We start from the raw sequence: 21,433 nt of genomic DNA on the forward strand, positions 1-21,433 counted from the left end.
TGGAAGTATGCTACTATCTCAAAAGCCTGTTCAGTAGCCAAAACTTAGCCGTATCCACTCTGATGCTAGGAGCTCTTGTACATGTAATTTAAAACAATAGTGATTAAAATATTTTTATATTTATGCTCAATTAAATGGCCTTAAAAGCTTTTTTCAAATAAAGAAACTACATGTAGAAGCTCATATGGGTTTTTCAGTGTATGTTCTGATGACTGAGGAAGTAGGGAATGCACTTTGACATTCTTCAAAAATAAGTTCTTCTTTATTCCTTCTAGATGCCGGATATTGTCAGGCAAAATAAAATTGCGGAACTGAAGAACTTCCTCTGTTCTTCTAAGGTAAAGCATATAGAGTATTAACGTCACTCTTACTGCTGACAAGTTTCACGTTATGTTTGATCCATGTGCCTTGACACTTGCATGCATTCTGAAGTTGTATATTCTCAGTTTTGGGGAAAAACTTGTTCCAGTATGCAGACAGTTTAAGAACTCTTAACTAAAATATTGCTTTTAAAATTAACTTTAAAAGCAATCTTAAGAATTCTTCTGTCAACCTAGCTACCGCCTCTGGGGGAGGTGGATTAACTATGGTGAGCCCGTCCTGTCACTGTAGTGAGTGGCTATGCCGAAATGCTACAGCAGCGCCACTGTAGCGGTTTAAGTGTAGACCTAGCTAGAGCCTGTGCCTTACTGGAAAAATATTTTTGGCATTGCTCCTTTTATATGTCTGTAGTTCTGATTGTCTGTGGAAAGAATTCTATGAATGAAAACAAGTTGCTGTAGTGTGAGAACTGGCTCAAAGGTAGCAAGTCGGTTTGTACACGTGATGTGGGCTACAGCTCGGATTAACTCTAACTTTAACTGAGTAAAGACTTTAAAAAATACAAATTGCAGAAAAGGCATCGTTGGTATCAGTATGGCAAAGTTTGAGTGGGCTCTCTAGTAAATTTAGATTTAATTTAAAAAAAAATATATTTCAGTACCATATTTGACTTTCTCCCAGTTCCAGATGCTTTGGGGGGTTTTAAAAAAAAAATCTTTGGTGACTAAACTGCAAATGATTGGAACAAAATGTATGAAATCTTGCTGGTTGGCCTTAAACTGAAAATTTTCAGATTGGATACTAAATTAATACTCAGTTTTAAATATTAACTTGATTATTGATTAGCCATTGTGACTCCATAGTTGAAAACTAGTTATGACAAAGGTAAAGTAGTGTTAGCCTGGTTACAAATTGTCAAATGTAAATGGATATTTGGCTATTAGTAATATTTGTATTGAAATGAAATACCATCTATCTTTACTAGTTTATATACAAGGAAAACAAAGCCAGTAGTGGCTTTTACCTAAAATACCCAGTATTTTGAAAACTACAATATTTAAATTCTAGGATTGTCAGAGGGACATTACATATTGTTTCAGAGTTGCTCTACTGACAATAATGGTAATTCTGTTAATGTGTTGCTTTTAGGAACCTCTGTAATTTGTCACTACGCTAAACTGAAATTATTCCATCTATAGCAAGTCTAAACTCTGTCAGTGAATATTTTAGTCACTACTTACTGCTAAACTAAACCTCTCATTTTTTGTAAAGAACAATGAACTTTCATAATGTAAAACTATTGGAATATACAAATGATAGAATTTGTTTTTAGAAGAGGAGTCTAATTATGGTAAGGGAGAATTCCTTTACACCACAGAAAAGATCATTACTGCTTGATTGAGGCAGTATACCATAAAGTTGGAGGGATGGAGTTCAACATGGTTCAGATTCATTCAAGATGGAGTTTAACATAATTCACTCTTTCTAACGAATCAGAATTAAAAGTACAGAAAGGTAATACAAGGAAAAATCACTTTCTACCTTCTATACTTAAAATATTTATTGGTTGTAAATTAGCAACTATAGGTAGGGCTGTCTATGCTACCACTTTTGTCGCTATAACTTATGTCACTCGGTGTTGTGAAAAAAAGACCCCTCTGTGTGACACAAGTTACACTGACAAACGCCGGTGTAGACAATGCTATGTAGGCTGGAGAGCTTCTCCCATAGCCACCACCGCTCGTGGAGGTGGTTTTATTATGTCAATGGGAGAGCTTTCTCCTGTCGGCATACAGCAGCTACACAAGCGATTTCACAGTGGTGCAGCTTCATTGGTACAGCTGTGCCGCTGTAAGCTCGCTAGTGTAGACATGGCCTAAGGAAGGAAGTATGTTTTATAGCTTGACTTCCAGTAAGAAATACCATATCTGATTTGAGTGAATCTCTTAAGAGCAGGAAATAAACTACTCTTGTAGGTACATGAAATTTTAAAAGGAAACCAAAAATCCAAAGACCACTTCCTAGAAAGCGTCCATTTCTGATTATATTTGAGTAATAGGAAATTAGCTGACCAAATTAGAGTTTGATGATTCATTCTGAGATCACTAAGAGTTCCCTAAGCAATCAAATGGAGAAAAAAACCATAATGCTAGTCTTTCATATGTGGCCATCAAAACTGACTTACCCTGTATATTTTTTCTGTAATTTAAAACAGTTCAACAACATTCTGATTTGAGATTCAGAGAAATTGACTTGCTTAAGTCAAATTAAATACTATTACTGTTATCTTTTTTTTAAAAAGTAACTCCGCTTGAATTCCAAAATAACTTTGCAACTTAATTCTTACTGAAACGTGATGAAGACTGCTTATCAATGAGTGCTTATTTCCCTTGATCAGTAGCATTAAACAGCCTTTCCTGTTAGTCCAACGTATTTACTTCTCTGAAGGAAACTGGAAAGCAGGTGATCCTCAATGCATTAAGCAACTGATATGCCAGGGAACCCTTGCATGAGACTGACCCTCTCATATTAATTTTCTGCTGAATGAAACGCTGGCTGCTGTTATGCCTTCTCAACCCTAATATTGATTTGCAGTTGAGTGCAGCCAGGTCACTGGTTTTCCCATTCCCCCCCCAAAATAAATAAACTGGATAGTTTTCAGTCTTATTTTTAAGTTGCCTCAAGTCTTGCTTGTTTCCCTTGCTAACTGACTTATTGTATTATGTTGTGCAAGTCACTTAACCTTAGTTTGCTTGCCTCTTCACCGGGCCAATAGGAATAATTACTCTTGCCTACCTGGCTGATATTCTGCGAACATTTTTAAGAAGATGTATAAATGTCTATGTTAATATAGATATATCTCCACTGCAGAAAAATCTGTGGTAAAAGTACATGACCTTCTCCCAAGAGGAAATTTAAACTTTAGAAGCAGCAAATATTTTGTCCTAAATTCCACTGTTCTCTAACAGCGTTCCAACAGGTATCAATGAAGATGTAACCACAGATTTGAGATGAGAGGAATCCGTTTTAAAAATCAATCTATGCTAGCCTGAAAAGTGTGAGATTGACCCATTGTGAGAGGACTTCACTCTCCATGCCACAGAAACCCCATGGTTACCTTGCAAGAGAGGTGGGTAGCTGAGCAGCGATAGGGTTGGCCTCACCATTCAGTGTACACTTGGAAGATGGCTGATCAAAAGCAGTGTGGAGGCCATTGCAGAGGAACTGTAGAGGGCAGGCCACTGGACTCATTCTTATGCTGATGAAGCAGCAAAACCCTCTGCAGCCAGGGTCACTAGACTTCCATTATGGCTATGGCTGGGCTGGATTGCAGCTGGCCATGGTAGACTTTATCACATTTACCTTTTGACAGAGCCAGATTACTCAGACTTTATGTAGATTTTCAGAATTTCATCCCAAAAGATATTAAATTCGTACATTTCGTCAAGAATGTGTGGGATATTTTTCTGTCTCATTTTTCATCATGCTGTTTAGGTCACCAAAGTCCAACGCTAACTATGATAGCTAAGGCACTCCCTACACCACCCACAGGCAATCTTAATTACTAGAGTGATTTGTCAAATTATTAATATAGATAAGTGACCAATAGCTGTGCCTTTTCTTTGACGGAATTTGAAATGAGTATCTTCCTTCTGTGTTGTAATGTTGCCCTCCATAATGCTTTATGGAAATATGCTTATGAGTGTGAATATGATGCAACTGGAATATGCTTTATGCAAAAGGTCTCTTGTAAGATATCATTACAAAGATTATGATCTACTGTGTGTTTTCATCCCATTTGTTTGCATGTATTATTTCTATGTCTGGAGTTAGGAGAATAAGATGTAAACATATTAAGTTTTAAGGGTGCTTCAGAATCAATGACCTGTAAACGGCTCTGTTTACTTGCAATCCTTCCTGAGTACCTGTGGGCCTGGAAGAATGGAGTCTGGGATCTCACAGGACATGTGACCATGTCACCTGATACTGGAATCCATCTAAAACCCGGTGCTTTTCCATGTAGAAGGAGGGGTGGGGACCCAGAGAGACAAAAGATTCCCGCCTCATGCCAAAGCTACAAATGGGGGTGGAGTAGGACAAGGAGGGCTGCCAGTCATGAGAAAACCCCTAGTTGCCACCTAAGATGTCTTCTGGAACTAACAAGGACTGTACCAGGGGCAAGGATTGGTCCAGACTAGGAAGAAGTCTAGTCTGTGAAAGAAGCCTATTGGAACATCTCTGAGGGTGAGATTTTACCTGTAATCAGTTTCTTAATGTATTAGGCTTAGACTTGTGTGTTTTTGCTTTATTTTTCTTGGTGACTGACTTTGTTCTGTCTGTTATTACTTGAAACCAGTTAAATCCTACTTTTTATACATAATAAAATTACTTTTGTTCATTAGTAAACCCAGAGTAAGTGATTAATACCTGGGGGAGTGTTACGGTTCCTTCCCCACTCTGAACTCTAGGGTACAGATGTGGGGACCTGCATGAAAACCTCCTAAGCTTACTTTTACCAGCTGAGGTTAAAACTTCCCCAAGGCACAGATTATTTTACCCTTTGCCCTTGGACTTTTGCTGTCACCACCAAACGTCTAACACCGGTATTATTATTATTATTAGGAAAGAGTTAGTTTGGAAACATCTTTCCCCCCAAAATCCTCCCAAATCTTACCCCCTTTTTTCTGGGGAAGGTTTGATAAAATTCCTCACCAATTTGCATAGGTGACCATAGACCCAAACCCTGGGATCTTAGGAACAATGAAAAAAAGCATTCAGTTTCTTAAAAGAAGAATTTTAATAGAAGAAAAAGTAAAAAAGAATCACCTCTGTAAAATCAGGATGGTAAATACCTTACAGGGTAATTAGATTAAAAACATAGAGAATTCCTCTAGGCAAAACCTTAAGTTACAAAAAGACACAAACAGGAATATCCATTCCATTCAGCACAGCTTATTTTCTCAGCCATTTAAAGAAATCATAATCTAACGCATATCTAGCTAGATTACTTACTAAGTTCTAAGACTCCATTCCTGTTCTGTCCCCGGCAAAAGCATCATACAGACAGACCCAGACCTTTTGTTTCCCCCCCTCCAGCTTTGAAAGTATCTTGTCTCCTCATTGGTCATTGTGGTCATGTGCCAGCGAGGTTATCCTAGCTTCTTAACCCTTTACAGGTGAGAGGGATTTTTCCTCTGGTCAGGAGGGATTTTAAAGGTGTTTACCCTTCCCTTTATATTTATGACAGGGAGCAAGCAGTTGTGCATATCTCTCTGTCCATATAGAGAGCGGACAATTTACCCTGTGTAAGCTTTATACAGAGTAAAACCGATTTATTTGGGGTTTGGATCTCATTGGCAACTGGGTGTCTGGGTGCTAAAGACAAGTAACCTGCTGAGCAGTTTTTAGTTAATCTGCAGTTTTGGGGGCATGGACCAGACCTGGGTCTGTGTTGCAGCAGGTTAGCATGTCTGGCACAACAAGACAGAGTTCTGGAGTCCCAGGCTGGCAGGGAAAACCGGTTCAGAGGTAATTCCAGCACGTCAGGTGACAGTCCCATTGGGGTCTCTGACCGAACCCGTCACATGTGTATCTGTGAATCCTACTCTATGTTGCAACAGTTGACTTGACTGAAGCAAGAGACATGATTTAACACAATGCTCTAATGAATAGTATGATTTCTAATTGTGTTTTTCACTCTGAACCAGTTCATTTCTCTACATTTGGCAGCCTGTAATACACTGTGCTTAAGCCTTTTCACAAGTGTTTGTAACAAAGTAATATTGTTCTTCTGTGACTTCACCCAGTTAGCCTGTTCCAGTAAGATCAACACCTGCTAAGCGAGTCCTCTTTGGCTGACACTTGCAATTGTGACTTATGTAGGTAACTTTCTGGGAGGGTCTTGGCTGAAAATTCCTGAGAGATTTAATTCTGGATACCCCAAGTTAGGCTCCTCAGTGTCAAAATATGGCTTGACCTTCAAAAGTGCTGAGCTCAAACAGCAGTGGAATTCTGTGGGAGTTGCAGGTTGTTCAGCATCTTATTGAAAATCTGGCCACTTCTATTCAGGTGCCTAGTTTTGGATTTTAGTTTAGCTGTATGCAACCTGGCTTGAAAATGTTTGCCCTCTGTAAACAAACCAAAATCCCAGGAAGAAAAGTTTTTATTCTGTTTAGAATACCTGGACTACTCTACCAGGGAGGGCCACCTGTTTGGTGCTTATCGGCCAGCAGAAACAGGATATGAATTTTTAAGCCCTGGCTAGAAAAAGTCTTAAGAAGGATCTTAGTGAGTTGCAATTCTGGAAGGGAGTCTTCTCACTTGTTTCCACCCGTTACCCGTGACTGTAGTGAAATTCTATTGTCCAGTGTATTGCCATGCTTATTTAACTACTTACCTCGGTGGGCTGAGTGTGTGTGATGCCAGCTATTTGTTCTCTGCATTGGCTTTTGATTTATTTCCAGGTGACAACTCAGCACATTGTTTATCATCTATGAAACTCCAGAGAGTCTGGGTCCAGATTACTATTTGTATTCCTCTCTTTCTCTCAATGCCTTACCATGACAGTTATGTGGTGCTATTTGACTGTTGGTTGCTAGTGATATATTGTTGAGCATTGGTGGCCCCGCTTTTCGATAGAAAATCCCTAGCTGTAGAAATTGCTTGCTCAGTCTCATGGTTTGTCAGAGCCTTCAAGATTGATTGCAAGGTATGTCTTTAAGTGATCATTTTGGAGACTCTTGTGCCTGCAGCCAGGGCATTTTCGGATGGGAGGTGGGGTGAGAGATTCTCCTTAATCTTTATCCCTCGATGCTATGGCAATTGGAACATAATGTAAGGAATGCGCTGAGAGTGCAGGGCTGATACCCAACTGATATAAATAGTTGTAGCTCCATTGAAGATAATGAAGCTATGGCAGTTTTGTGTCAGCTGAGGATCTGCCCCAGAGTATGCTAAGGTTGCCTTTCTGACTCTTGGCTTTCTCGTTTGTACATCTCTGTGGAGAGTGAGAAGTTGTACTAGTCATCTAAACAGGATACTAAATTTCCTCGGGGGAGGTTGGCTTTGTGCCTGAGGACTGGCCCAAGACTTGGGAGATCTGTGTTCAGTTCCCCGGGTCTGTCACTGATTTCATGTGTGACCTTGTGCAGTTCACTTAAGCTCACTGTGCATTAGCTCTCCATGGGAAAACAGTCTCTTTCTGCTTTGCACATGACTTATGAGGAGAGGCTGAGGGAACTGGAATTATTTAGTCTGCAGAAGAGAAGAATGAGGGGGGATTTGATAGCTGCTTCCAACTACCTGAAAGGGGTTCCAAAGAGGATGGATCTAGACTGTTCTCAGTGGTACCAGCTGATAGAACAAGGAGCAATGGTCTCAAGTGCAGTGTGGGAGGTTTAGGTTGGATATTAGGAATAAACTTTTTCACTAGGAGGGTGGTGAAGCACTGGAATGGGTTACCTAGGGAGGTGGTAGAATCTCCTTCCTTAGAGGTTTTTAAGGTCAGGCTTGACAAAGCCCTGGCTGGGATGATTTAGTTGGGGATTGGTCCTGCTTTGAACAGGGGGTTGGACTAGATGATCTCCTGAGGTCCCTGCCAACCTTAATGTTCTGTGAGTCTATGATTCTATGCTTATTTTTGGATTGCAAGGTCTCCTTCTGCTGTGTGTCTGTACAGAACCTAGAGCAACAGGACTCCAATCTCCGGAGCTTTTAGGCACTATTGTAATATAAATAACAAAGGTAAATGATTTGTGAATCTAAATATGCTTTCGTTTCTTTTTAGTTACAAAATAATCCTACTTCAGCAGGTCCTGTTTTTGAAGCAAATGGTAATCAGCCTGTCTACTCAAACTCCCTTCTTGCAGTGAAGTCAATCCAACGCAGACCAGGTATCCACTTTTTCTCTCTCAAGTTCTTATGCTGGTGTCCATCGCTGTAGTACCCAAATGCTCCGCAGGATTTTTAGAATCAAGGCTTTTTTTGGTTTGGGTTTTTTGCATATGTGAGAGAGGAGTATTTATTTGTGGGGAAGCTATGTCGACAGTTAGGTTTCACTGCGTCCAGAACTTAATGCAAAACTAGGGTCATTTTTACCTCTTCTAGTAGTGTGTTCTGTGGTCTTGTTCCCTCCTCTCTGAAATTCTGTCTTCTGCACCCATGTCAGTGCCATTCTTCTTGTCAGTGGATTCATTGATCCAGTGGAACGTAGGTGTTGTAGGAGGCCATAGTTGTGGAAGAAGGCTTTTCTCGTGTATCCAGGACTTATCCCATGGAAGACTTTAAATATTGTATGTATTGAAAATTGGCTCTAATACTAAGCAAGTTTACCTGTGTGTAGGCACTTACTAGGGATGTAAAAGGTTAGCCAGTCTTGTTGGTTAACACACCTTAACTGTTAACCCCGGGCCGGCCAGCTTGCCGACCCTAGCACTTACAAGAGCAGCAGTATTTGAGGCTCAGGTAGACTTGCTGCTACAAAATGTGTTCTCCCCATAGCTTGTTCCATTGTCCTTTTGTATTACACCTAGAGAGGAGAGCTTCACCTCTTTGGCTCGAATGAGAGCTGCAATGCCTAGACCCAACAGAAGGGAAAATGAGAGTTTGAATCCTAGTTTCCCTCAGATTCTGTCATCTCTTGTCAGTCGGCATAGTATGTCTTTGTTTTCACTGTTGACAGAAGGCCTGAGAGTTCTCCAGCTGAAGTCAGTGGAAGAGTTCCCATTGATTTCAGTGGAAGCAGGAGCTAGTCTATACTGTTCTAGACCAGCAGTTCTCAAACTTCCTTGTACTGTGACCCCCTTCTGACAACAAAAATTACTACAGTACCCCAGGAGGGAGGACTGAAGACTGAGCCCCACCTCCCTGGGCCAGGGAGGGGCCAAAGCTGAAGCCCCAGGGCTTCTGCCCTGGACAGCGGGCATGTAACCTTAACCCCGGGCGGTGGGGCTTCAGCCCCGGGCGGTGGGGCTTGGGCTTGGGCTTCAGACTTGCTAGGGCCCAGGGCCAACGCCTGCTTTGGTGACCCCATTAACATTGGGTTGCGACCCACTGTTTGAGAACCCCTGTTCTAGACCCTCCAATACCAGGCCCAGGATCAACTGCTGGGAAGATGGGGGAGTCATATCTGAGGGAGAAGGTTAAATCTCAGAAATCATTACCATTAAATGGGTGATATAGTTGAATGTTCCCATTAACTGTCAAGTCTTACAAGTGTGAAGGCTTGTTCTTAACACTTACTCCAAAGTATACTCCATTAAGGAGGTGAGACCCCAAAACAAGTTGCTGGGATAAAGGAGTTTTCTCATGTCATTCAAATTGCTACTTGGGCTTAAGCATAGGGGTGGCTTATCAAAACAGAGTGACTAATGAGAACAAGACTGCACCAAGCTTCCTCCTTTCTGATGAAATAACTTTAAGAAAAGGAAACTAGGTGTCCTCATACAGAGGTATCCTTATCAGATCACAGGCCAAACAAAAAGCTAATTAACCAATCTTGTGTCCCTGTTTCTGCACAAATTTAGTACAGAATGCAAGTTGAAAGTGTCAACTTTTCACTAATTCAAGTTACATTTAAATGACTAGTTTACTTTCTGGTTTGAGGAAGCATCTCTTTGAAGCTTAGGTTTTAGTCTCATTGGGGTGTATCTAAAGTAACATTGATCTGAAGATGAGAAACTGAAAGATGATTGTGGCTTTGAGTGATGCATTAAGTATTTCAATGAGTGGCACTAAAGCAACACATATTTTTCACCAATTTCCAAATCACTCTAGTCTGAAAATTTTGTACACAACATATGGCAGTTATAAGTGACTCCCATAATTACTATCACTGAAAAGTGTTGGCAGGAAAAATGCTTTTCTCTGTATTTCATCTTATTTTGTGCCTTTGACAGCACTTTGTGTAGTCTATCTTACTCTTAACTTGCATAGCTTCTTATTCTGAAAAGACCTTTACAAACATCACTGGAGAGCAGAAAAACCCTTATTTTAAAATCAATAATAAATCAAAAGATGTAGTATTTATTGGGTGCTTCATTAGAAATGAGTCTTTTTAAAAATTGGTTAAGTAAGAAAAAAAGATTTAAGTTGACAATATCTCCTTAACTTCTACTCTGCTTCCTTTTGCCAGTATGCTAGAATTATGCCTCCTACAGGAATTTCTGTTTTCTGTGGCACAACACAGCAGCATGTTATGGGGTTTTTTTTTTTTTTTTTTATTTTTTTTTAAATTTATGTAAAATAGTGAATTATTTGCATTTCATTCTTTAGGGAATCCTACCTACAAGAATTCTGGAAAATGGTTGACAAGGTTATGGCAAAACAGTACTTATCCGTTTGAACACTGATTTTAGCTAGCATGGTATCTGTCAGCATGGATAGACATGATTAGAGGCATGGAAAAGCTTACACGTGCAGAGACAATGAAAAGATTAGGCCTGTTTAGAGAGACTAGTAAAAGGGGACATGATACGAGTATATGAAATAACGAATGGCATAGAAAAGGGAAATCTGATGCTCCTAGTTACCCATTCTCATAGTACAAGAACAAGAGGATGTGTGGTGTTTGATTTGTTTGTTTTTTTTGTACACAATGCAAATCAATGGCAGATAGTGGGTGAGGTTATTGAGTCCAAACAAAGGCATAATAAGGTAATGAGGACTAGACACTGATAGGGATAAAATCCACAGTTACATACATGAGAACAAAATGTAAAAAGGGTATGTGTTTCAGGGCATAAGTAAACCACTGATCTGCGTTTAGAAACAAACATCCCCTATGGACAGGTTATTGCATAATTGTTATGGCTTGCACATTTCTGTGAAGCATGTCCACTGTCAGAGCTGGGGAATGAGCTGAAATGGAATAGTAGTCTGATATGGTATTTTAATTGTCTTTACAAGTCTAGTCTATGTTCCTCCATTTTTCCCACCAGTCTGAGATTCTCTGGGCTTGGCTACGCTTGCGAGTTACAGCGCAGTAAAGCAGCCCCGGGTGCCCTAGCTCACTACCCGTCCACACTGACAAGGCACGTAGAGCGCTCTGACTCTGCAGCTACGGCGCTGCTGGTATTCCACCTCGGTGAGTGGAATAATGTTTGCACCCCAGCTGGAGCTCCGCAGTGCCAGTGTGGATGAGGTGTTGCATTACTGCGCTCTGCTTGACCTCCGGAAACGTCCCGTAATCTCCTTAAGTCAAGTGGCCGCTCTTGTCATTGTTGTGAAATTGACGGCAGGAATGCAGAAATGCCGGTTGGGTGAAAGCTCCGTTTGGGAGAGCGCTCTCTGAGAAAAAGCAAACGTTTACTGTTTGCTTTGAGTGAGAGAGAGGAGAGGGGGTCTGAATTTACAAGACAGCATGCTTACACACACTCAGCACCCCAAAAACCCACTCTCTCTCCCCCCACATACACACTCCACCCCATGCCTCCATTTGAAAAGCATGTTGCAGTCACTTGCATGCTGGGATAGCTGCCCATAATGCACCGCTCCCAAATGCCGCTGCAAATGTGGCCACGCCAGTGCGCTTGTTCCTGTCAGTGTGGACAGACTGCAGCGCTTTCCCTACTGCGCTCTCCGAAGGTGGGCTTAACTCTCAGCACCCTACATCTGTAAGTGTAGCCATGCCCTCTGTGCCTTCCTGTTCCTTGTCTCCCCCACTTCCCAATTGCTGCTATGGGAACCCCTTTTTTCTTTTTAAACAAAAGGACTTGAAAAAGTATGAAACATTGTAGCTCTCTGCCAACACCTGTGTACTTGCTGTGAATCCTGCTAACCCCCGGGATCTTTATTAGGTGATGGAGGCATGCAGGTGGCTCTTGCAGCAGTCTGAGCAGAGCTGTTTGCAGGGCTGACTTAGTATACACCATGGTAGCAGGAATAGGAGCTGCTGTAGCTGTATGCTAATTGCTTGTATTTCTGTCCAACTTATCAAACCAGTACTACTTCATGTGTGTGTTTAATTCGCATCCAAATTGTCTTGTCTTTTTTTTTTTTTTTTTTTTTTTTGCTTCCTTCTGATTTTGGGGGAGAGATGTCCGCCTGTAATGATGAAGAAAAGCAGTGAACATTTTGGATAGTTTAAGAGCACATATGCAACCCATGTTGATTTCCTCCTAACATAGGGTAGGTTTGTTTACACTGCCTTTATTCTGCCGCACAGAGATGGTCAGCAGTCAGCCTCTCACCATCGTAGATAACGGCAAAAAGAAAAAGAAAAAAAGGAGGACCAGAGCCACAGACCATCTCCCAGGGAAGTTTGAAGGTTGGTGTCAATTTGCAATGCCTCTGATTTATAATGTCTGTATCCTCTTGGGCCCCTTGCAATTTTCTAAGCAAAACAGTTGCTGTTCGCCAGTGCAGTGAAAATTAACACGGCTTCATCTTTTATTTCTTCATCACTTGTTTCCTTTAGTCTTCGGTGCCTTTATGCCTTGCAGTGAGCTCTTTGCCTTTGTATTTCCATTGTAAATTTGTTTTTAGAATGGGCATGGTGCAGAACATCTAAACAAGTGTTTGTTTTTTGAGAATATTTGCATACAAACTGTTTAAGTAACGTGTACCTGTATACATAAACCATTTTAGAACAGCTCAGTGTAACTGAACTGATCAATAATAAAAAAAAAAAACCTGTGCAGAAAATAGCACGGAGTGAAAACCAAAAACTTGAGGTAGTTACCCTAAATATCGTTTTAGCTTTAATATTTAAATTCAGGCAGTATTTATTCTGTAGATTTCTAAACCTAGAGCATTTTCTGATTAAGAAATGATGAAACATTTTCCTCTTTAGAAAATCAGCCCTCTGTTTTTAATCTTCGAATCCCTAATTAGGTAAGAAACTGAGAACATAGGAAAAGTGGCTGAGATTCCAGCATTCATTGAGTTAGAAACACTTTCTAATATTAATAGGATTGCTGTTTCACTCCTACAAGGAAATCCATTTCCATGTTGTTTGGGTGGTGATCAGAACAGATAAAAATTGAAGCGTAAGTAAAGCTGATGCATCTAAGTGATAATGCTGCATAAGTGCAACTTCCCCAGTTTATTACCAAGGGAGTTCTCATAGTTGCTGTTGTATTAGGGGTGTTCATCAAAACAGTAGCTTGTCTTTACAATTCACCAAAATAGTTCTGCTAATGTTTGCTTTGTGCTGATTTTTCTGGCAGACTTGTACAAGCTGACTGCTGAGCTCCTTGGTGAGGGAGCATATGCCAAGGTTCAAGGTGCTGTTAGTCTGCAAAATGGGCAAGAATATGCAGTAAAAGTAAGTGTAGTATTCAAGGAGGCAGTGTTTTCATTTGTGTCTGCATATCTTGTTCCTCACGCTGAATCAGTGATAGTGTACCTTCAATAATTGAGTAAGGAATACATAGAGCTCTGTTTATTTCACACTCCCCCCCTCCCACCCCCCCAAAAAAAAGGGGGGGAAGAAAAGTCAGTTCTAGTGATAAGTAGCATTGATAGACATTCCGTACCATGCCCTCTCTGGAATGAACTGAAATATTTTAGCAGTGGACAGAGTTCACACAGTAATATACCATGTAATGGTTAGAATTCCGTTCAAAATAGGACGGAAAGGTAAAGGCAGTGGAGTCTAACAGCTGGTGTTTTAATTTATGAAAGTGGAGGCAAAAAGGTCCATCGGAAGCATTTTTCTTCAGCTTGTTTGAATAGCTTGTCATCTGCCACAGTGCTCCAATCTTCCTGATTGGAGGGTAGTCTAGGGTGACCTATTAAATAGCTGTGAGCTTTTGACATATCAGCTCAGTGTACAGAGCACACCATCAACCACTATAGTTACATTTATTGCTCTTTCCCCTTCTGAGTATAGGAAATACCTTGGTAAAGGTAAATGCTGTGATGCAACAAACGCTTTAATGGCACCAGCCTTGGGATTGTAGAGTATTTGTGACCAGCTTTTAGAAAGAAACATTTTGTGCCTGTAGATTTGAGGCAGTGATTAATTGCAAGTAAAAATGGTAATATCTAGACACCTCACGACCTGATTGAATAAACGCTATATCACTTGTGACACAATATTGGAAACACAAAAATGGAAGTGGTTTTGAAGCCTCTTTAAAAATCTGGCCTTGTAGATACTGAAAGCCTTTATCTTTTGATTTGTTGAAGTTAAAAACTGAGATTAGAGCATTAACAATTTTATGAATAAACTACATTAAGGTACATACCTCACCGATGAATCTGGCTTCTGAGCTTTCCTTTTTTATGGGTGAATTTTGTGCTTGTGAAAGTGAGAAACTATAATATTGGGTGTAGCCAGTGATAGAACCTGTAGCTACTTCACAAGCTTCCAGCCCACACATCTATCATTTAATTGCAACTTTTTTGTAACATCCTTGCCTTTCCAGTCCTCACCCTTTTGTTTTTACCACTGAGCAGTACCTGAAGTGCAAAATTGTATTGCAACTTCCTGGTATTAACAAAGATTTGCTCAGACCTGTGAACGCATCACACTTGACTAAGTTATTGCATTAACTAACCAGCTCTCATCTTGGAATGAAGTCAAAACTGCGTCATTAGATGCCTGTAATAACCAATTCTTCTCTTTTGGTTGCTAGATTTGAGTCATGCCATAAAACTCTTTCTTGTAAAAACTCAAAAGGGTTTCCTTTTCCGGCCACATAAAATTAAAATGTGGTAATTGGGTTTTGAATGTCCCTTTTTCTCCTCTTTTCCAGTTCTTAGATTGCCCTCATTACTGTAGTATCTGAATGCCTCCCAGTACTGCATTAAGTGCTATGACTAATGCCTTCACATGTATCAGAGTAACAGCTGTGTTAGTCTGTATTTGTAAAAAGAAAAGGAGTACTTGTGGCACCTTAGAGACTAACCAATTTATTTGAGCATGAGCTTTCGTGAGCTACAGCTCACTTCATCGGATGCATACTTCACATGTGAAATTAGACAAGCCATGGATATTTCCCTGGGACAGGGCATGACAGGATTTGAACCCAGGACCTCTGAACCCAAAGCCAGAACTGTACATGTGGGCCACAGAGCCATTTTTAAATATAGATTCCAATTCTTTTACCAGATAATTGAGAAAAATACCGGACACAGTCGGAGTCGTGTTTTTCGTGAAGTAGAAACATTGTATCAATGCCAGGGTAACAAGTAAGTATTGCTTATTTTTGTCTTTAGGAGGTGTCTCTCGGAACTAATGGTGTAGGAAGAGACAGAAGTGCATTTTTCTCCCCCATATCAATTATAATTTAGCCTTAGTGTTTTGGGTGTGTAACTCACATGCCTACTACATTTTTATCTGAAAGTTTAAGAAAATATTGGGGGGGGGGGATGAAATTTTAAAACTCTTATTAGCAGCCAGATCAGCATGGAGGTAATATGCTTGAATGTTAAATGGCTTTCATTCCAATATTTTTTTTTAAAAAATTCCATATTTGTCTGAAATTACTTAGATACAATTATCTTAATATTTGCAGTGTTCCTTATTATTTGTGTTCAGCAGCAGCATTACAGCTCCACTGTGGCAGGCTCTGTACAAACACATTTAACCATGGAAATACTGTAGGAATGGAGAAAATGTTGAGTTATCAAAGGCAATTGAAAGAATGACCACCTCATTAAGCATCTTTTTCATACTGCCCGGTGTTACAACTTCTTTTGTAAGGCCATTTCTAAAACAACTGGTAGAACTTGTTAGATTCTTTGAGGGACGTGTCGTATCTCCATTTCTGGTATGCACCTAACAATGCATGTGCATCCAATATGTAAGTGATTTAAAAAATGAAACTTTCATGACAATGTGCAAAGTATGAATTTCATGCTTACTTAAACGCAGACTGATCTTGTGTGTTTGTAATTCTTAAGGCAACGAGGGATGTTTATACTTTCTGCTGCAATGAACACAGCCTAGCTAAGCAACACTTAGCTATGACCTGTTGGTTATCACACTGAGCCCAAAGTCTACCAGATAGATGTTGCTGTCTCCTTCAAGCAGTGTTAAGTTCCACTCTATGACTTACAGAGGAGAAGAATGGCGAGTAATTATTTTTGTTCTTGCCTTCAGGACAGACACACTGTTCCAAATTATTAACTGCAAACTATTACAGCTCATTTTTCCTCTGTTGCCGTTCAGCTGTTCTCTTTTTATAACCCTGCCAAGTAGACTACTTTATGTTTCAGTGATGTGAAATTTAAGTAGTGGAATCTGACCCGTGTAAAGTGAACATACAATTTTTTTAATCCCACAGGCTACAAATATAATCTATTTCTCAATTAGTACTTTCATTTTTCGGTTACTTCTAGCACTTCATATTTTTAGCATATATATAAATATATTTAACACACTTTTTCCATTGTTTGCTTGTTGTTTTTTATTTTCTCTTTAAGGAACATTTTGGAGCTAATAGAATTTTTTGAAGATGACACAAGGTATTACCTTGTCTTTGAGAAATTGCGAGGAGGTACTGTACATATTTGTGCATTTTTATTAAGAGTTAGCTTGATCTATCATTGTCTCAGTGTTTGAAAGAGAACTCTTTAAAACAGGATGAAGGATTTATTTTAAATGCATGATAAGGTGCATATTGATGTAGCTGATCATACGTTTACAGATCATCTGCTTTATAGTTAAATAATGAAATGTTCAACTTCGTTAGGCTGGAAGATTTGGAGTATAATTATCAAGTCAAATAGTATCCATAGGGAAAGGGGGAAAATAGGATGAAATTTCAGAAATGTTTTGCATGATCTTAGCAGATCCAGACACCTCCGGATGTCACGCTGTCATATTGACACAGCACTCTCTGTGGCAGCATTTTATGTCCTAATAATATGATGTAGATGTTCAGTGACTTATTATTTTTCTGGAAGGCTATGGGGAACTGTTGTAAATAATACTTTGTTTCTGGCTTAGAACACTGAATTATAACAGCTTGCTTATGAGTCTTTTGAGGACTTGTCCAATTAAGCATGCTTGGGCACTGGTTTTCAATAACATGGAAACTGATGGGTTAGTAAGGAGGATGCCTTAACCACCTCACAAGGGAGTGTGCTTTCTGCCATTGCTAGTCAGGCAAAAGTGGTGCTTGACAGGAGACAGTGCTAGGGGTATATGTGGTGTTTAGCAAAACATTAGATACAAATTTTCCCTTGAAACATCAGTAGTTATGACATATTTCAAAAAGCAAGATGCTTCTCTTGTCCTTTTAAGATGCTGCCTGATAATGTCCCAAAACTCTTTGATGTTGAATTGTCTTTTTTGTAGGAATGGCAGTCTTCCCATACGAGTTTAATTAGATAAGGCCCATCTCAAATAGAAGATGGGAACGGTCTTACATTAAGTGCATGCTTTGAAAGCATGAGTCCCCTTTCTGTCTCCCTTCCTCCTTCCATGCTCTTCCCAAATAACTTATAACCCATTTTATCAGAGTGTAATAATGGGGCTGTGTGTATAGCTCCTGTATCAGTTGGGTAGGGGTGTGGGTGTACTTATGACTTACAAGAGGGGCTCTCTCCTTCAGCCCACATCCCCAGCTGAGGTTGGGATCTGAACTCTATGTGTAAGTTTTATATCTGTGTATTTAAACTAGTACCGTTGAAACGCACTTGAAATAATGTGAGTTGGGGTGAATCTCTAATTTCCTATGCCTGACATGCAACACTGCATATACTCCATCAGATACTGGTTTTGTCCTCAGCAGTGCGTCTGGCCCCTCTGACTATAATTTGGTTTATGTGCAAGGTTGTATTCAGCTCTCACATCGCTTTACAAATATATTTGTATAGGACTTCATTGTCCAAGCTATGTGGCTGTGCAGTTAGCCAGAGGGTTGCGTAACTTGCACTTTCCTATTGCAGTCGTGCCTTACTGTGACTGTGGTAATTGGTTAAACAGACTCTCAACTACCACTAATGTCTTTGCCTTGGAGCTTTTAAACAAAATGTCTAAATTGCTTATGTTTAAATTTAGCTTTTTTTTCTTCTTAATTTACATGATTAACCCACCTGAAAGTGGAACAAGATTGAATTTTGAGAATTTTCATTCATTCCAGAGCATCCTAAAAGTCTTCTCTCTCCATTCTCAAAAATCCCTTTTGAACAAATGATACAGTATACATAACAAATTTTGTCAGTGCTGATGCCACCCATGGGGAAATCGTAAAAATGAAGAGGACAGGTCACTGATACGGAATGACCTGGATCTCTTGGTAAACCGGGTGCAAGCAAACAAATATGCATTTTAGTACATTAAAATGTAAATGTATACATCTAAGAACAAAAAATGGAGGCCATACTTATAGGATGGGGGACTCTATCCACCACAACCCCCAAATCTTTTTCAGGGTCACTGTAATCAGCTGAGCACGAACTCCCAGCGTGACACTGTGGCCAAAAGAGCTAGTGCAATCCTGGGATGAATGAACAGGGGAATCTTGCATATGAGTAGAGAGGTTATTTTATGTCTGTATTTGGCACTAGTGTGACTGCAACTGGAATACTGTGTCCAGGTCTGTTGTACACAATTCAAGAAGAACGTTGATAAAGCCATGAGTGATTAAAAGATAGGAAAACCTGCCTTATTGTGATAGACTCAAGGAGCGTAGTCTGTTTACCTTAACAAAGAGAACATTAAGGGGTGACTTAATTACAGTCTAAAAGTACCTACATGGAAAACATTTAAAAATGGGCTCTTCTGTCTAGCAGAGAAAGGTCTAACCATATCTGGAAGTGGAAGCTATACAAATTTAGACTGGAAATAAGGTGTAAATATTTAACATTGAGGGTAATTAACCTTTGGAACAATTTACCAAGGGCCATAGTGGCTTGTCCATCACAGGCAATTTTTCGAAGAGAACTGCTGTAGAAATTATTGTGGAGAAGTTCTATGGCCTGTGCTATGCAGGAGGTCAGAGTAGATGATCACAGGGATTCCTGCTGGCCTTGGAATCCATGAATCTGAATATGTAACATCTGGAGGATGACCAGGTTCCCACATGTGGGTTTCCCTCAATCACGCATTCTGTGTGGACTGGATCAAGGAACTATCTGATTGTGTTCTCACCACTATTCAGTCTAATTCCTGTTTGAGAAGAGCTAACAGACTATCTGTATACAGAAAGGTATCTAAAATAAACTTTAAAAAAATATTTCAGTCTTCTGCTGAATGAAACTGATACCTGAAATAACATGGAACATTTTGCTTATTGGCCCTTTTCCACAAGGACGAAAAAGACAAGAAAGCTGATTTGCTTTTTTAAAGATATATCTAACAACTCTACAGGGAAGACCCTCTGAACAGTAGACTATTAAGGGGCAAGGCTTAGCAAACTAGAAGCCCTTGCCATTAGCAAGGTAGAGCTTGTGCATGATTGAAATATGTACTGAGAGTAGGCTTCCTCAGGCCCTGCAACCCTACTTCAAATGCTCCAAGAGTCTTTGTATCCTTCTATCAAGCTAGGATGAGGCTTGCTTTCTCTGTAAATATTGCCTAGTTACCATAGGCTTAGTTTTGACTGTGTTCACCATTGATCAGCCATGTCCCTTTCTCGTATGGGTTGCCACTATGCAAAAGTGGCAGCAGCTGCCTAATGGATAAATATGCGGGAGGGGAACATCACCCTCCACATAGCACAGTATATGAAGTTTCCTTCCTGGGCATCTACCAATTCAAAATAATAGGGCTGAAGTAGCTCAGTGTATAAACATCCACTGCCTCAAGGATTTCATATCAAGAGGTGGCAATTTGTCCTTCGTCCTCACTGCCTGATCTTTCTGGTAAATATAACAATCATGCTGAGTGTGTGGGGGGAGGGGAAAAAGAAAAGGTGTTTAGGGCCACTTAGTATGGTAGGAGCCTAGTGGGCAACATTAATTGTAAGCCTTAAAAGATTTTATGTTGGAGGAAAATGTAAACCTATGTGGGGAAAAGCCTTTATCCTGTATTAAAGGGACACTAATATTGTCTGAAAGTTGATCTGCGTTCCCTAGCGTTGTGTCTGAAAGGTCTTGTTCAGGATTCCAAGCACAGAGGGGGACATTCTGCCCAAATATGTAAGCATCTCACCTTGACTTTAGTGGAAGTTTTGATGCATATCTAAAATGAGAGGTTTGTTTTTGGCACTGAGGGACAACAAGTGTGTGTGTTTGACTTCTACAGCAACTTATTCATCAGTCAAGCATAGGTTACACAAAGTTAGATGACACCCATGTCATTCTGTACCACAGCAGGTATAGTCCCATTGTGCTGTAGCAAATGTTCAGCAGCAATCCAGGTGCTGGGCCATGGTTAGATCCGTTTTTGAAATTCACTACCAGGCCAGTGGTATTTTACACACAGAATATTTGCATATCTGCAGTAATACCCACTTCCTACCAAATCAGGGTATATTCTGTGCACTTTCAGTTCATTATAACATGCTAGATTTTCACTCTTGCAAAACTGTGTATCAAGTATGCTGCCTTATATACTTTTTCTGTCATTGAGTTTTGTCTAAATGTGCTAGTTACCAACAAGCTAATCCAAAGAATAATCAAAGACAGAGGATTTTAATGTTTGTTACTAGTTACATTTACATGTTTTCCATAAAAATATAAGCTAATTCCGAATGAAACAAAACCCATGTAACATGTTAATTGAGCAAGCGTGAAATCCTATTCTAATGTAATTATGAATAATCTTCTAAATTTTAGTACTGTTCACACTGGGATCAGACCTGTGCTAGTTACAAAGAGGTTGAAGCTAACACAACTCCAATCCCAATATACACAGGGCCTTTGGCGTTTGATACTTGCAGTATTTACATTCAGTAGCTCTGCTTCAAATAATCTCCTCTTCTGTTTGCTTGTCACTTTCACAGGTTCGATCCTAGCCCACATACAAAAGCGAAAGCACTTTAATGAACGGGAAGCCAGCAGGGTGGTAAGAGACATTGCGTCTGCTCTGGATTTTCTGCATACAAAAGGTAAAAAATAACAACAAACCCTTCTATGTGTTCCTAACTGAGGTTCTACATGTCAGATTATAAAATTAATCCATAAATATTCAGAATTAAGCATTAACTTTGCTAACCTTTCCAGTCATGTCAAATTCCCAAACATTTATTAGTTAGAGTTGTGTTTAAGTGGGTAT

At 39.9% G+C, this 21,433-nt stretch overlaps 1 protein-coding gene across 5 annotated transcripts in view; it reads left to right on the forward strand.

The window, feature by feature from the left end:
* MKNK1 (MAPK interacting serine/threonine kinase 1) overlaps positions 1–21,433 on the forward strand; it is a 37,491-nt gene that overhangs the window by 3,181 nt on the left and 12,877 nt on the right. For 3 of the 5 annotated variants that reach the window (XR_013346833.1, XM_077823809.1, XM_077823812.1), the window contains exons 2-8: positions 276–338; positions 8,108–8,213; positions 12,485–12,586; positions 13,488–13,585; positions 15,377–15,456; positions 16,693–16,766; positions 21,162–21,266. Coding sequence is in view for 4 of the 5 variants with exons in the window: in XM_077823809.1 (XP_077679935.1) it covers positions 276–338; positions 8,108–8,213; positions 12,485–12,586; positions 13,488–13,585; positions 15,377–15,456; positions 16,693–16,766; positions 21,162–21,266 (628 nt within the window). In the remaining variant the exon portion in view is untranslated. Of the gene's footprint in view, positions 1–275; positions 339–3,356; positions 3,452–8,107; positions 8,214–12,484; positions 12,587–13,487; positions 13,586–15,376; positions 15,457–16,692; positions 16,767–21,161; positions 21,267–21,433 lie in introns of those variants that run through there. The other 2 variants (XM_077823810.1, XM_077823811.1) reach the window with 2 other exon arrangements.

Source organism: Eretmochelys imbricata, chromosome 8 (genome assembly GCF_965152235.1).
Source record: "Eretmochelys imbricata isolate rEreImb1 chromosome 8, rEreImb1.hap1, whole genome shotgun sequence".
Lineage (NCBI taxonomy): Eukaryota > Metazoa > Chordata > Testudines > Cheloniidae > Eretmochelys > Eretmochelys imbricata.